The 16,757-nt window shown below is 39.4% G+C and overlaps 1 protein-coding gene across 2 annotated transcripts; it reads right to left on the bottom strand.

The window, feature by feature from the left end:
- Positions 1 to 4,464: 4,464 nt before the first annotated feature.
- LOC146627732 (guanine nucleotide-binding protein G(i) subunit alpha-1) lies at positions 4,465 to 16,757 on the bottom strand. Of its 2 annotated transcripts, none has more exons than XM_085359135.1 (9): positions 16,271 to 16,757; positions 13,520 to 13,562; positions 11,466 to 11,607; positions 10,385 to 10,542; positions 10,122 to 10,250; positions 9,167 to 9,296; positions 8,930 to 9,083; positions 5,562 to 5,755; positions 4,465 to 5,455 (listed from the first exon to the last, which is right to left on the bottom strand). In XM_085359135.1, the coding sequence occupies exons 1-8, from the start codon at positions 16,386 to 16,388 to the stop codon at positions 5,565 to 5,567; spliced, it is 1,065 nt and encodes a 354-aa protein (XP_085215261.1). In that variant the 5' UTR covers positions 16,389 to 16,757; the 3' UTR covers positions 4,465 to 5,455; positions 5,562 to 5,564. The 2 variants fall into 2 exon arrangements, with proteins under 2 accessions (XP_085215261.1, XP_085215262.1); XM_085359136.1 differs by having other exon boundaries at positions 4,465 to 5,451.

The raw sequence follows: 16,757 nt of genomic DNA, 5'->3' as shown, positions 1-16,757 counted from the left end.
AGGCATCCATACAGGCCATCTCAGGCGGCCTGTAAACACGCTTTTGGCCGTGTTTATGCATGCTGGGCGGGGGAGGAAGAAGAAAGATACGGATATTACTTTATATCATCATTATAGACAGAAAGTAATGAGCATCCTAAAGCAGACTGCCAACAACAGAAGGCAAAAATACAATAACACGAGGCAGCCTGCGCACTCAGAGGGGGAATTTCAATAGAGCTTATATGGATTTAGTTCACCGCCTCCCTCATTGACTCTGCTTTGTGCATTTGCTATTCGGGGGAAAGAAAAAAAATGCACACTAAGTTGTTTTTATTGCTCAGCGAGGACAGAGGGGGAGAGGGGTCACCTTCACACAGGCACTCGCACACAGTCTCCTCCACTATTTATCACCTTTATTCAATCCACAGATTAAGGGAAAAGGGACCAGGGGTGTCTGCATGCATCTGCAAACATGAGACTGTAACAATATTTGGGACATGCATTTTACACTTTAAAAATTACACATGCACATGACACGATCGCATCTATGAGGAACCCACGGGTGTAGTGGAGCTAAAAATCTGTTTCACACATACTCACAGTCAAACGCAAGACACACACACACAGAATAAGTTAATTAGACTGAATGGCTTTAGGGAATTGGCAACTGAATCACATTTGCTTTTTCTTCGAGCTCACAATGAGATTTAATTATGAAGGGAAACTTGCGATGCCAGATTACACCTGTTAAAAAGAAAAAAAATCCAGACTGAATCCAAACCAAACCAGACAAAGGAGGCTGGAAATTCAGCAGGATTAAGATCATATTAGCTTCTGTGGATCTGTGGTGGTGTCAGTGTCGGCTCGGTGCAGAAATGTTACTCAAAAGCAGAGATTTGAAGCTGCACCAGTTATTTTAGATTAGGTGGTCCTGCAAAGAACCTCTCCTTGGCTTTAGTGGGCTTAATATTTTACATTAAATGCAAGTTTTTTCTTTACGAATCTCACACTGATACTTCCAAGTCTACCAAACTTTATATAAAATGTGCTGGTTATTGCACTCACATCTGGTTTTTGATCCCTTTGTGGTCTGCTCCGGCACCCTGTTCCTTCCTTCTCTTTTTCCTTAAACACATACCTTGTTTTTGAGTAAGTTATTCACACCGTTTGATCTCCCCGGGAGGACTTTAGGGATTAGCTAAATGACCCTGCAATTAGCTTTTAAAATCACACAATGCCTCCCCAAAAATAGTTTCCTCTCAGCTAATGCCCTATCATTGTGCTTGAGTGGCGATGGCTTAGCTAAGTCTGCAAGATAGGAGACAGCCTTGGCACTGCTGCTGCTGCCACCCATTTGTGGGATGTTCCTTGCCATCATCTAGCTGTCTATTAAATATATAAATATGGAGAGAGACTGGAATGTGACAGTTGTTCTGATAATCCTTTCACTATCTCTAAACTAATTCCTTTGATCAGCTTGTGAATGCTGGAAATAATTTTGGGCTTCAGTTCTTGCTTTAAATTACCACAGCTTGATAGAAAATCACTTTCTCGCTCTAGTTCAAGATTAATTAGCCCTAATCACGGGGGCTTTCCAGTGGAGATTTTATATGAAGGCCCAATGCATCTTTGTCACAAGCAATCTTTGTTAATTATATCCAAACTGCTGATTAAATTTTTCCCCTTGTCTCCTTTATAACCATCAAGCAGGCATCAGTCTATTAGTTACATGCTGTTACTAACAGCGTACACTAGATGGGCTAGTTGTTGCTTTTATTTTCCTATGCTGAGCTGTTAATATTAGGATATATTATTTATGTAGCCGTTTCTTTAATGAAACAGACACATTTCTGACAGATTAACTACAATCACAGACTTACTGATCACTGTGCCAAAGATAGCCTAGTATATTTGTAATGGAAGCTGTTTTCTGTAGTATATTCTGTATGTTTTTAAGGCAATAAAAGCCATTAGTAATTTAATTAAATATTGTAGTTTTGTTTATGGATTATGAATGTGAAAAGGTTCAAGATTTGGAAATTAGAAATATCTATAAACTATATGCGCAGCACATCAGTTTCATGCTCCGTGTTGAAACTATGTTAAACTGCATCGTTCTTTTTAAAGAAATACATTTAAATATAAATTGTCCCCTTTTTATGGATTCTTAGTGATTTTGGGAGCATACACAGCTTAAAAATTCAAGGGAACACTCAATCACAGTATAATTTGCTCATATGCTATATTTATACATATATTCATATTTTATTCCCCCCCCCCCCCCCCCCTTTATTTTTTTATTCTAATTGTTATTATTATTATTATTTATTGCAACTGGAAACTGAATTTCCTGGAGGAATCCATCCATCTATCTATCTGTTCTGAGTCTTGGACTTTCTAGTTCAGTTTATTGTAATATTCTTTGTGATCCCTGGTTTGTTTAATGTTTATACTTACATTGTGTATTCTTTGATATATTTAGCTTTGTTCCTGGTTCACAGTTGTTTTAGAATTTGGTTTTTCCATCAGCCACATCCTGTCTGCATTTGGATAGTGACACAAAGTCAGTTAAACTTCAGTCTATCCAGTTGAGAAGAAACCACCGACAGGTACATTGCTGAAGCAAAAACAAGACAACCCTCAAAAAGGAAGTGGCTCAGCAGATGACGAGGTACTCATTTCTCTCTGCTTCAGGGGTATGGAGAGAAATGGGCCTCGAAAGGGTTGCAAATGTATAGGATATGATCCACAAGGGTAAACAAAGATTTACAAATGTGTACAATGATTTGTGTGTGCGTTAATCCACACGCTATACAAAGCAGTTTCTCCACGTAAAACTATTTTACAAATGCGTACATTCAAACCTGAATAAATACTGATCATTTACGCATAATTTATTACGTTCAGTTCACGAATCCGATCATTTTGACTTTCGAAAACCTTTCTGTGCGTACAAACGTCTAAAACTAAACGTAGCATCTCCCCCTCGCTTTAAAACCTTAAATACGTGTGCACGAATCGCCTGACACACACAGATCACGTGGGGTAAATTTATCGCTACAAGCTTCACAAAGACGCACAAATGTAAGATGCATTCACGTCCCAGTGTAAAGCTTGGACATCTGGGTTTCCACTACATACGTTCGTTTCCCTTTCTACGGAACGGAACGGAACAGCTCGTAACCCTTTTACTAGAAAACACAGATTTACCAATTACAGAAACTACACAGTAGCCTGCCACATCCTGAAATGTTCAGGATTATTCATTAAGCTAACATGTTAGACTGCTTTCATTAGAGGATGGTAAGATTAACATCAAAGTGATATTCCACTTGACCTGAAACATATCTTCAAAATATACAGATTAGTAAGCATACTCACTCCAGAGGATGATCTGCAGTAATGTACAGTAATGGTGTCCCCCCCCCATCTGCAGCAGAGTGCTCACTTTTCCCAGCAGAAGTCCATAAGATTATTTAAACCATATAGTAACCTTTTATAGGCTACTGTGTAGTGTCTGTTTGTGTTTGGATGTGCACATTTGTAAAATAGTTTTATGTGGTCTAATTACTTTGTATTTGTGTCTGGATTGAAGCAGGTCCTCGTGAGCCCTCAGAAGTTATACACAAATCATTGTAGAGATTTGTAAATCTTAGTTTACACTTGTGTATAATATTGAATGCATTTGCAACCCTTTTGAGGCAAATTTCTCTCCATACAGCGGCATGCCTGGGGGGGGGAACATGGGGTGCCACCAGCCCCCCTGAAATTTGATATGCAATTTCAAAACAAGGTTTTCTAAATATAGAGATAAGATAAGACTATTTATCCCACAACGGGGAAGTTTTTGCATCACCTCAGCTCAAGTACAGATATATGAAGGAAATACAAAAATACAATTAAGTACATTTCAATATACAATCTGGGTGCCATTAAGCCACTTTAGCAGGATTCTAACTTTGACTTATGTAAAAAGTCTAAATACTTAAACAAAAAAACAAAACAAAACAAAAAAAAACTATCACAGGATGTTGTTTAATTTTTTTCCCCACTTTTCACCTAATAAATCTGCAATAGGACACCGGGCTGCATATGAGCTTATTTAACTGCATGTGCTTCCCCCTCCTTCATTCTGGAAAACTCAAATAATATCGGGTTAACGATTTAAAACTCTTACACATGTAATTTACAATGTAAATGAGAAAAAAAAAAAAAGAAAGAAAAAAAACCCAAAAAAAACCAGCCAGAGTGCGTTTTGTTTATTTCCCCCCCTTGGGTTTAAAACCTTAAACAATGATCAAAACAGTTTGAGATAAACCATCTGTTATGGGTTTTTAAGGTCTACATTTCTCAAAAGCATTTAAAAATGCTTCTTACCTTTCATAAAATAACACACGCACACACACACACACACAAAAAAACAGGAGGCAAACATGTTTTTTTTGCATAAGTTGCCATGGTTTCAACATAGCAACCCTTTTATTAGCAAAATCATGGAGATTAGTCCACTAAAGTCCCCATCTCATGGAAACAGAGCTGAGGAGGGGGGGGGGGGGGGCATGTAACTTTAAACCTTCACAGATCATAATGAGTAACAGTGCACTTGTAACCAAATCAACTGTGTCTATGCACTGAACACATATCTACATATGGTCCTACTGTCTGCTACAAGGCCACCATTGGCATCCTCTTTTCAAAGCTTCCCTTTCCTTCATGGTTCAATCGGGAATGTTTGTAGCAGCGCATCGACAAGGTGCACTTTTTGATTCGTGAGGAGCTCCTTTTTGGTCTCTTAGAAAAATAAAACTTTGAAAGAGGATGACAAGTAGAGGAATAAAGTCCCTTTGTTTTATATTGTGCGCGCACACACACACACACACACACACACACACACACACACACACTCCATCGCTCACATGTGCATTTGCCCTCGCTCGTATCACCCATGCAAACCACACATCAGTTTCCACACAGCTCTCACAGTATGTCAGCATCAGAGTGAATTGGTCTTGCTTGTTTTATACAAGGAGGCAAAAATATGTATATATAACAGTGAAGTGGCCAGAATTATTAAAAAAAACAAACATAGTATGAATTGAAGGGACTCGAGAAGAGTTAAATGGTGGCATCTAAATAAACAAGTGAACAATGAAGAAGAAACACTGCAACTAAGGCATGCAAGGCACGAGCAACTACAAAAAAGAAAATGTGATGCACAGACAAAAAAAGAAAAAGCAAAGGCCCCCCTTTTTACATAAAAATAAGGTAAAAGAAGCACATTTTAAAAATAGAGGAAAAAAATCCCTGGCCATAGACAGTTGTACAAATATTTTACACAAAATGTTTTCTCTACATACCATTTTTAAACTTTTAGAGATGAACATAAGTTAATAAGGGGTTAAAAGTGACATCAGTCCAAGCTTCTTCCACTCCTCTTGAATAAAGTCACTCATTAAACCGGACACCAAGCTGCCTGAACAGGGGGGGAAAAAACAAACAAACAAACCAAAACCTGGTTAGAGGAGAAAATGTGGCAGAAAATATGGCGGCCTGTTCACAGACAAAACATGACACGTCACCTTTTAGAAAAGACCACAGTCCTTCAGGTTGTTCTTGATGATAACGTCAGTGACGGCATCGAACACAAACTGCACGTTCTTGGTGTCGGTGGCGCAGGTGAAATGGGTGTAGATCTCCTTGGTGTCCTTTCTCTTGTTTAGGTCCTCAAACTGGCACTGGACGTATGCTGCGGCCTCCTCGTAGGTGTTGGCGCCTATGAAGTGGGTGGGGATAAAGAGGAAATGGAAATAGAAGGAGAAATGAGATCTAAAGCCTGTTCCGTCTTTCCACTGCCATCATATATATAAAAAAAAAAAAAATGCATAGATGCACTTATTTTTCAGTTTCTCATCAACTGAATATGACTGTGCGCACTTTTAGAGTTCTACTTAAAACTATAAAACTTAACGCCCTGTGAAAGTTGTTCCTTTGCTGACCTCCAGTCGTTTCACTCTGCAGTGACGTACAGGTTGAGTGTCAGTGTTGTGTGGTTCAATGTTCAACAGGCACCTGTCCTGAGCTCAGTCTCAAATAAACAGCATGCACTACCCGGCCGTGAAGGCCGTTAAATAGCAGTTCCAGCCTGGTGTCAAGCTGCAATTTAATTATGCTTTCCAAAAATGCCGCTCCAGTGTCAATTCGGATTTATTGTTGCCCTTGTTTTTCTCCAACCTGGCTGCAGAATATTTACTTCTCGGCTGACTTTGTTTATAATTTGACATTTATTCAAGCAAGGGTTTCACCTGACAGGTTACGGAGAATAACAGAAGGGCAAAAGCATGTTTTACCATAACGCTAATTCCAAAAGGAAGTGCAGATCTCACAAGCCCACATTTAATTTTGTTCAAAACATAGAAACAGATGAGATAAAACTAGGATCACTCCAAGTTTGATTGCAGCAACATGTCTTGAATAAGTTAGGACAGGGTAACAAAAGGCAGGGGAAAACAAACAAACAAAACCACAAAAAAAACAACAAACAAACCCAAAAACCAAACATCTGAATTACAATTTTGCTAACAAGTCAATCACTTTGGTGATTGGGTATTTAAAAAAAAAAAAAAAAAAAAAAAAAAAAAAAAAGGCAGTCTTAGAGAGAGGTCTTCTAAAAGTCCTGACAACTTTACAAGCAAGAGTGGCCCACAGATAAGCTGTACAATGCCTCCATCTGACAGCAGAGCTCCCTGCAGGCAGACAGGTCATCCTTAGACTGGAGAGGACAGCATATGTGCTACCTCTGTTGGACCGCAAGTCCTGCTTAAGCAGTTAATCCGGGAGATCCCGGGAGTTCCCTGGAGTTCCCTGGCACTGTCTCACAAGTCACAATTACAGATAAGTGGGCTGGCAACAGTGTGGCTGACTTCACAAAGGCAGATAAAACTATACAGCAAGTAAAATACCAACAGGTAAGACACAATACTGAAAGTATGATGTGTTTAACTGAAAGTGAAAGTGGCACAGTTGCTGCAGGCAAATCAGCGATTACGTGTGTGAGAGGAAAGACGCTGGATACTAGTTTAGTATTAACAGCACTGTATGTGTGAGGGCTTTAGCTGTTTTGGTCAGTAAAATGGGAAATCTGTTATATTTTAATAAAAGTCTTGCATATTTGAAGAAAAGGAGGAAGGCAAACTGTGTGAGTTAACACACAGCTCTATCAATAAAACACAGGAGAACCTGATGGATTATAATCGAGTGCTCAATCAGATTAATGTTTAACTGGGTGTTTGTCTTAGTTTTTATTCTTTCAGCTGCAGCCTCTGTGGTGTTTAACATTCTGAGTGTAACATGCGAATATTAAAAACAGAATCCAAACGTGGGCTTAAAGCTACAATAGGTGAAAAATTTGATTTAAAATACAAAAGGCAGCCTACAAATATTTATGCTTATGGAACAATAATATTATTAACATTAAATAAATTATTTGCAGAATTTATAAAGACTTTAGTCCCTCATAGTCTCAGTACAAAGGCATCTAAGGAATCTTCCAGAAATGACAACAATTATTCGGAGGACTGACTGGTCAGTAGGTGGTGATTTCATACATGTCCATCTCTAATATGGTTCACAGCATCAGTTACCATGGCAATGCACCCAGTACAGTGGTCTGATGAAGAGCAGGTGTGCTTGAAATGTCATACACTACATGCAATAAGGAAACTGATTTAAATACAGGAAACTCAGCGTTAACACTCAATTTAACTGGATAAGCCAAAGTCCCGCTTCACAGTACAGGCATCTGGTCTCCTCAGTACCCAGACATTTACACACTGTTAGAAGAAGAGGTGATGCCACACAGTAGTAAACATGCCTTGTCCCAGCTTTTTTGAGATGTGCCTTCAAATTTAAAATAAGCCAGTATATTTCCTCAAATAATAACTGTTCGCAGTTTTAGAAGTTCACGAGATTTGAAAATCGCTGCATTCTGCTTTCATTCGTATTTTACACAGCCCCCTTTAAAAAAAAAAGGAAGTTGTACTTTAAGCTTATGGTTGTTACTTAAAATTTCTTACTTAAAAGTCAATACTGAGGTCAAAATGAACAACATCTGGCTTTATGAATTGAAAAACTTTCGCTTAGTATCACAGCTGAGTGTGATTTTTTTTTTTTTTTTAAAGTTAACGTGAGTTATCAGTGTGTAAAATAAGGAAGTAAACGGCCACCACAAAGTAATGAGAAGTGTGACACCAATATTACTGAACTGGTTCTAAAAATTCAATCTTTACCAGCAGAAATAAAACACGACAAACCCCACATCTATTTTAGGCACAGAAATGGTCCCTTGAGTGAGTGTACCACATTTGGAAACCATAAAATGTCCTTTCACAATAAATACAACGTGAATCGGCGAGCCTCCTAGGGAAGAAAAGGTTAAAACTTATCTTCTACTGAATCTCTGGATCCTTACGTCACATCGATATAAATAGATGATGACAGCATGATGTTACAGATATGGTGTTCGAGTGTAGATTCAAACCAAAATCATGGCTATTTAATCTGTATCTGTGAACCTGACAAAAATGCATTGTTTAAACATGAAGCAGCCCACACAGCTCCAGAGCAGAGCAGTGGGATAAAACATCTGTCTCATCTACAGGGCCTGCCACACCTTTGTGTAGCTACAAAACAAGTTGGGCTCTAAAAGCAATAATCACAGGATTCTGACAGTATAAAGGAATCCAAATATGACTTAGTCATGCTACACAAAAACAACAGTTTAAATAAGGTTAAATTTTTCTACACATCATTACAAATCCACGATTAAAAGCCCAAATCCTGCATACATAGTTGGGCTTAATGATTTATATACCCCGCCAACACACAAAGGACATTATTTGCATGTATAAAGCACCAGCTCTGCATGTCAGTGTTTGTTTATATGACTCACCTGCGTACTCAGGGAAGCAGATTGTAAGGGGGCTCTTTTTGATCTTCTCCTCAAACAAGTCCTTTTTGTTGAGGAAGAGGATGATGGAGGTCTCTGTAAACCACTTGTTGTTGCAGATGGAGTCAAACAGCTTCATGCTCTCGTGCATTCGATTCTGAGCGGGAGGAGAAGTGCACAGTGATTACCGATCAGAGACGTACTAGTGGGCAGAGTGTGCCGGGGTCAGACAACTCTTACCATTTCCTCGTCCTCAGCCAGCACTAAGTCGTAGTCACTCAAAGCCACGCAGAAGATGATGGCAGTGACGCCCTCAAAACAATGAATCCACTTCTTCCTCTCTGATCTCTGTCCACCAACATCAAACATTCTGAGATCACAGAAAGATATTGTTAAATAAATGCAACTCTCACACACTCACATGATCTGGGTGATGACATTTTCACACAAACACACGCAAATCTTTCAGAATGTGTAAAATACTGTGGACAGCTGTCAGAGCTTTTAAAAGCCGCTTTTTCAGTTAGTTTTCAAGAGTATGAAGCTACTGTGTTCTTGCATTCAGTGTGATATTAGGTGACGAGACTACATGCTGGCCAACCACTCGTAGCTTTTCATTTTTTCATGAACAAGGCATCAACTACTAGTGGTTGCCTCACATAGGAACAGCAGGACATCTTCTATCAAAGTGCAAACTCCTGAATTTGCTGATTCTGATCCTTGCAATATGCGCTCTCTCTCTTACTTTTAAATATAGATTTATGCATAAATGTTAGCTGGTGGCTGGGTCTCCATGTGTTTATTTTAAAACATGACAAGCAACACATTTCAGCTTTTTCTGAAACTATAACAATGCAAATGAGAGACCTTTGACACCAAATGATTTTATGAGCTATGAAAATGAGGAAAGAATTGATGGCTATAAGAAAGCCATAAACCATTACCTACTACATGTCACATTTTGGTTCTTGGAGGCACTCCTGTCACAGTGTTTGGTCTAAATTGTTTAGAAAACTTCAGATGCACTAATACTATCTTTTTTTAAAGCCATGAGCCATTTTGGCTTCTAAAGGTTAACAGTCATAAATGAAAAATAAAGGCAGGCATATGTGAGTCAGTGTAGACTTTACATGGAGCACCACGAGACACTGCTGTGTTTAAACAAAACTAAAACAATGATGGTGGCTATACTCACTTGAAGTGCAAATCCTTGAAAGTGAAGTGTGTTTCCACAATACCGGTAGTTTTGACTCTGGTCCTCAGCACATCCTGCTGGGTTGGAACGTAAGCACTGTTGGATATCCTGTCCAGGTCATTTAGGTAACTTTGGAAAGAGAAAAATCAACAAGAGAAAGAAAGATTGGCAACAAGCTAAAGCACTGACGTAAGAGCGGGAGTTATTCTTACAAGGACAGTCCCCTACTGTTTGAAGTATGCGTGTCCGTGCATCCTACTCACTATGCTGCAGAGTCGTTGAGCTGGTACTCTCGGGAGCGGCTGAAGCAGGCTTGAACTCCTCCATCTTTCCACAGCCGCTGGATGACCCCAGCCAGTTCACTGGTCATGAAGCCCTCTTCTGCTGAGCCCGCCAGGACGAACAGCTGCCGCGCGTCATCCTAAAGACACAGAGACACTTAACTGAAAACAGCCTAAAGAAGGTTAACTCATTATCAAATAGAAACAAAGATTTACTAGATTTGTTTTGCTAATTTTTTTCTATATTTAGAAAGATCACAATTCATCTATTGTCGTTACTCCTTAGCCGAACGGGCCGTGCAAACTAAAGTGATAAATTAATAATTAATTAACTGTGTTTTTCCCAGTCTTTCACCTGTTATACTTTACATAAAATTAGATTTCAAAAGGGGCACAGTGTCTAAACGCCAGAGGCAAAAACCTTGATATTTGAGAGAGCATAAAATCAGAAAAGAAAGGCTTCAGGATTAAACTTGGTCACGATGAGAGAGCCAGGCCAGTCACGCAGACACAATGACTAGCTCTTTCGTTATGCCAAGAGGGGAAAAAAAGAAAAAGGAAAGGAGAAAAAAAAAAAAAAAAAAAAGGAGAAACAGATTTGCAAAAAGAAACAGGAGTCTGTTTAAAAAAAATCTGCCAAACAGGATATTAATAAACTAGACTTGTGAAAACAGAAATAAAACAATGGCCACGACGTCTCCAGTGAGAGAGAAAAACAGAAATGTTGCCTGTTTATTATAAATCAGGCTATAATAATTTTGTACACTGGATTTATTACATGGACTTTGCACATCTTCTACTTAAATTTCCTGAACTCCCCTCTCCCACCCCACTGTCCTGGTCATAATCTTTAAATATTTCTTAATCTCCATAGATAGCTGGGATATATTCTTATTTTTAAATGTTTTAAATGTGATATTAAGCACAGACCTAGTTTTTTAATCCTTTTTTTTCTCTAGAAGGTTGCAATGCAAAGAACCCTGCCCATAAGGCAAATGACTAAGCCGCTGTTACCACAGACAATCTGTGAGGTTGTCTGGATGCTGTGTTTTCTGTCACTTACTGCTCTGGCTTGATCAGCAAAGTCAATCTTGAGGCGTCCCATGGCTCTGATGATGGCAATAATGGACTGGATGGTGTTGCTGTAGACCACAGCCTTGTACTGCTTACACTCCTCCTCTGAGTAGCCTGCTTCGTGGATGATCCTGAAACACAAAGAGAGAACATTAGCAGGCGTGCCACAGTTAATTCTAATTTCATACAATAAGTACAAACAATGGGATTCAATCTGTTCTTTAAATGCTGGTAAACTGGTTGATAGTTAACATATCAAAATAGATTATAAAATGTATAAATAATGGTCCATTTCATGTTAGAGATTGCTATTAAAATCTGCAACAAGGCCAAACAAGCAATCAACTGCTTTAGAAATCCAGGAGATACAAGTAAATGCTGCTGCTCATCTGGAGTCACGTTTGCTCTAGCTCTGTTTTAGGTCTCTCCCAGCTCCCGAGGGAAATGTCTGGCTCATTAGTTGCCTAATACTCCACCATGTTCACCAGCTAAGTGAACCTGGTGGCTGCTTTTTTTGTTTTAATAGAAATGACACAATGAACCAACCTAGTGGAGGAGCCTTCTCAGTTAAACAATGGGCTGAAAGTTGGTACCAAAGCTCTGTCAAACAGACTTAAAAATATATAGAGAGTTATACTTTTACTGATCACTTGTATAATTTGAATGATTAACCGTACTTATTAAAATCAAATTCTAATTCAAGCTCTTATGCCTCTATTTTCTTTAGTGTTTATTCTTAGACTATTTTTAGAGTAGTACCGCATCATTTCCAGTTGAAAATAATCCTTATTTATTTTTCGATGAGATATGATGCAGGTTCTCAGATCATCTTAAGCATTGTAGCTCCTCCCCCTATGAGGACATTTATCTCTGACTGGCTGCTCCTCACAAACTGAAGGTCTAAACGACAGGTATGTGGGGCTTATGTATTCACAGCCAGAGTGGTGTGCTTGAGATGAAAATATTAGGAATACCCATTCTGACATCATACAGAGCCAAGAGCAGAATAAATATCTTAAACTGCGTGTCTGGAGCAGTCTGAAGCCTGAGCTTCTGGCAGCATATATGACAGATATTAAGTAAAATAAAAACAGAACAACTTTCAATTGTTTTTTGAGTAAGCCTCTACTCAATTACTTTTTACTGAATGTTTTGGGGGGAATTAAAAATAATTAACTATGGGACAATCTGGTTAATGACTTGCTGCTTTTTATGTATTTTTTTTAAGGTTTTATGTTTAAGTTTATGGTCAAAAAAAGGCTTCTTAGATTTGCTACACCTGCATTCCCTTACAGTGTAGAAAAACAAAGGTGTATCATTTAAACTGCACTTATTTTAAAAAAAGAAGTCTCAGATATTTAAATCTAGAGTTAAAACATCTTTGCCCTGAAAGAATGGGGAATAATTTAGAGAGTAGATTATTTCTTCTTCTTCAGATTTGACTGTGTGTGTCTCTCATGTTGTAGAACAGGGGTGGGCAATCTCAGTCCACGAGGGCCGGTGTCCCTGCAGGTTTTAGATCTCATCTTGGGTCAACACTACCGAATCACATGATTAGTTCGTTACCAGGTCTCTGGAGAACTTCAGGACATGTTGAGAAGCAAATTCAGCCATTTAAATCAGCTGTGTTGGTTCGAGGACATCTAAAACCTGCAGGGACACCGGCCCTCGTGGACTGAGATTGCCCACCCCTGTTGTAGAATGAGGATGACATGCCCATTAAAATAGAACATTTTTTGTTGCCTGTGCGGGAAGGAAATGGTTGTGCTCCACATATTGCCTATTCACCACATGGTGTATTTTATACTGTATGTTTAACATTAAAAAGAACAAATATTTCCATCACAAACAAAAACTGAGTGTCATGTGATAATTTCTAATTATCACAGTTGCGTTAGATAATCCATACTCTTAATGCATCATAAGGGAATTCACTGAGATTGGCACTGGTATACTGTGATCACCCTTTTTAATAAAAAAATACATCAAGTATCTTAGTGCTTGATGTATTCTAAACTGTATTACTGATTCATTCATGCTTACTTCATCTGTTTAACAATGGTACTCTTCCCAGACTCCCCAGCACCTGAAACACAGAACAGAAGTTAGAGAAAATTACAGCAATTGTGTTAATTATTTCAAAACAGAAGCGGGTACAGTTCAAACCTACAAAATTACATTAAATGCCAACCAGTGTGAAATAAACACGCATAGTTTACCTTTAAATACCAAACTGCATGATTCATTTCGAGTATCTGTGCAGCCCTACATTTAAAACACTAAGATAAGTTAATGGTGCCAGACTAGCTTCTGTTAAATGCACTTTTTTCAAGTTTTAAGTGAGTTCTGCCTGTGGTGTATGAACACCCACAGCGGTGTCTGAGGTCAGATTTAGCTGAGTCACAAAGCGCAATTGGATTAATTAATTGGATCGTCTTGTCAATGAGATTATAGACAGCTTAAACTTCCTTGTGTAAGAAATTCATCCCATACCAGCTTGGCAGGACTGAACTGCATCTCCAATGATTTATGTATGACTACAACACTACAGTATATAAGGCAGCGTGATACCACTACTGCCTTTTAGGTGACACATATCAAAATATAAGAAAAATACAATGCTGTTTCATTTCACATAAAGCTCAACAACTCCATCTGAGATTAAGGCATGTTTTAAGATGAGCACACAACATTTTAATTAGCTTACCCCTCCCGGGACTTTTAGTTCCCCAGTGGCTGGAGCGATTTGCCACTTCATCATCCCATATGAAAACAGCAACACACAATAGAGCTACCAGTACTGAAAACATCACTTAAATTTAATTTGCAAACACGCTTGCGCCTGACTGAGCTGCTGAAATTGAAGGGATAATAGAAACCAATTATGACAAAAACTGGTGGAGTAAAATGGTTAATGTTTTGCCACAGAGACGAGATGACAGGGAAAACAAAATACACACTTATAAACTGCAGATATCTCTGCAGTTTTTGCACCTATGCAGCTTTTTCTGTCATTTGTTTGCAAAAATAATGCTACACAAAAATAAAAACCTGTCTCATATTTGCATTTAAGCTGCTTGCAAAAACTCTACAATTAAGACAGCCCTCCCACTCAAAGCAGTGATTGCAAGAGCCTGTCATTTGCTGATTACTGTATTATTGCATACATCCCCAGCGGGGAAGCATTACAGAGCAGCAAACTGCAGTGAGAACATATCAGTCTCCCTCAGAGACGTGAACATTACACCAGATATTCAACGTCACAAATGTGGATGTAAAACATCTTTGTGTTTAAACAGATTAGCCAGACCATTAGATGATGAATCCACAAACCAAACTTGCATCTCATGCAGGTGGTTGTGGGAATCGTGACAGGTAAAAGCACCATGAAAATTCAAATAAGGTTTCATCTCAAATGACGCACAGGCTTGACAACAGGACGTATGGGGTTGTGAAGCCATGCTGGAGAATAGCTGGTGCCACAGCCCTGCTTGAGCAGAGATTAGCTGCGAGATGCAGAATAAGACTGCATTTTCAAAAACAGCTTGCAGACTGCATGGCTGTGGCAGGCATCCCATTAGCACGCACTAACCGTTTCTGTCGTGCGTGCATTACTGTCAACCCGGCTGCATAGGTTGCTATGCAACCTCTACCCCATCTATCCATGCTGAGATAGGCGAGAGTGGTCATGTAATGGGAAGAATGGAGAGGTGTGGCAGCTTTCCTTAAAACTGTGAAATAATCCTGGAGAAATGTGACATGCGGTTATGTTAACTGGAAGCTTATCTATGGTTTACATCCCATAATTTGAAAGCTGGGCCATAACATTTTTTAAGCAGCATTAGTAGTTTAAGTATGCAATTTTCTGAACATATTTGCATGGTAGGCCAACATATTCAAATGGCAGCACTAATGCTCCCCCACCCCCGACACAGCATTTGGATAATGCAGTTTTGGATGACATAAGAGCAAGTCATACAGAGATACAAACAGGTATAGATACAGAGGGTTTAAATTGTGTGTACAACGCTTCAGAAGAGCAAACATGTCTCGCAGGGGGGGGGGGCGTATTATTCGAGACCTGTTGAATAGTGGAGCTCGCACATACTTTAATGCTGTTCCAACAGATAACAACTTTAACACTGCTCACAAGTGTTAGTTTCAAATATTTGCTGGATAGTACAGATAACCGATCTAAGGGCACGTCTACTTTCTTTTTTATTTACGTCACGAAGAAACAGGAAGGGAGCTAGCTAGCTATTGTACTTTAAGCCATATTAAAAGATGTGCTATTAGTCGGAGTCACGAAAGACAGCAACACAGACACTTGATTACAGAAAGTTATTGATGCTTTCTGACGGCTAACAAATCCAAGCTAGCACCGAGGCGTTACACTAGCTAAGCAGCTAATTGCTTAGTTAAATTAGCTTACCGACTTACCGCTGGGTATTAGCGGTTTGCTTCTGTGGAAGCAACTAATCAGTGTGCTCTTATCTAGTGTTAGTTAACAGCACAGTTACAATTAGAGGTAATTCAACAAGGGATAAAAGATAGGAACTCCACTAGCTCAAACTTTTTTTTAGCTAACACCACCGTAACATTCAAATAAAGCCCCGACATTTCCCCACCTTTGCCTCTGTTGCTTCATAGGCTGGGTAAAACTTGAATTTTAGCAGCTACAAAAACTTATTTAAACCTTTATCGGGTTGTTTTTACGCCTGGGCAACCAGAGTCCCACAGAAACACACAGACCCAGTCCCCGTCCCTCCCTCGGTCCGTCCATCTTTCTCTCACCAAGCAGGAGCAGCTTGACCTCCCGGGCAGCCTTTTCGCCGTCGTCTCGCAGATTCCTGTCGATCATCTTGCTCCGCTCCTGCGCCGCCTTGTCGTCCGTGCTCAGCGTACACCCCATCTTTGTCTGTTCCTCAACGGACCTCCGAATAAATACAATAAACGCACACGAAAACACAACTTTTGACTACGACTGCAACGACATGCAAAGGCTACCGAGTTAGCATCCAGTGGGGAGGAGGAGGAGAAGAAGGAGGAGGGAGCAGTCTGTCTAACAGTTAAGAGTCAAACACGCCCTAACCTCGCACTCAAGCTCCGGATTTATCAGCCGAGGCTTCTCAGATATCGTTAAAAAGCAAAGTGTCGCGTTTCTGATATCTTCGTCTAGGGTTTAAATTAGTCGACTGGTCAAGCAGGTGGAGTCAGTCACATTAAAGCAAAACAGACGGCACCATCTGCGGAGCAGTCCGAAAAACGTTCGCTTCCTGTG

This window comes from Diplotaxodon limnothrissa, linkage group LG7 (assembly GCF_057381915.1).
Source record: "Diplotaxodon limnothrissa isolate DT_005_m linkage group LG7, D_limnothrissa_male_GT1.1, whole genome shotgun sequence".
Lineage (NCBI taxonomy): Eukaryota > Metazoa > Chordata > Actinopteri > Cichliformes > Cichlidae > Diplotaxodon > Diplotaxodon limnothrissa.
Note: the sequence above shows the minus strand (reverse complement) of the source record. Positions and strands in the feature narration are given on the sequence as shown.

Coding starts and splice junctions, on each gene's coding strand:
- LOC146627732 (XM_085359135.1), bottom strand. CDS start 16,388: ATGGGGTGTACGCTGAGCACGGACGACAAGGCGGCGCAGGAGCGGAGC. Junction 10,543..11,465: donor TTGCTGATCAAGCCAGAGCA/GTAAGTGACAGA, acceptor CTGTGTCTTTAG/GATGACGCGCGGCAGCTGTT. Junction 9,084..9,166: donor TGGCTGAGGACGAGGAAATG/GTAAGAGTTGTC, acceptor CCTCCCGCTCAG/AATCGAATGCACGAGAGCAT.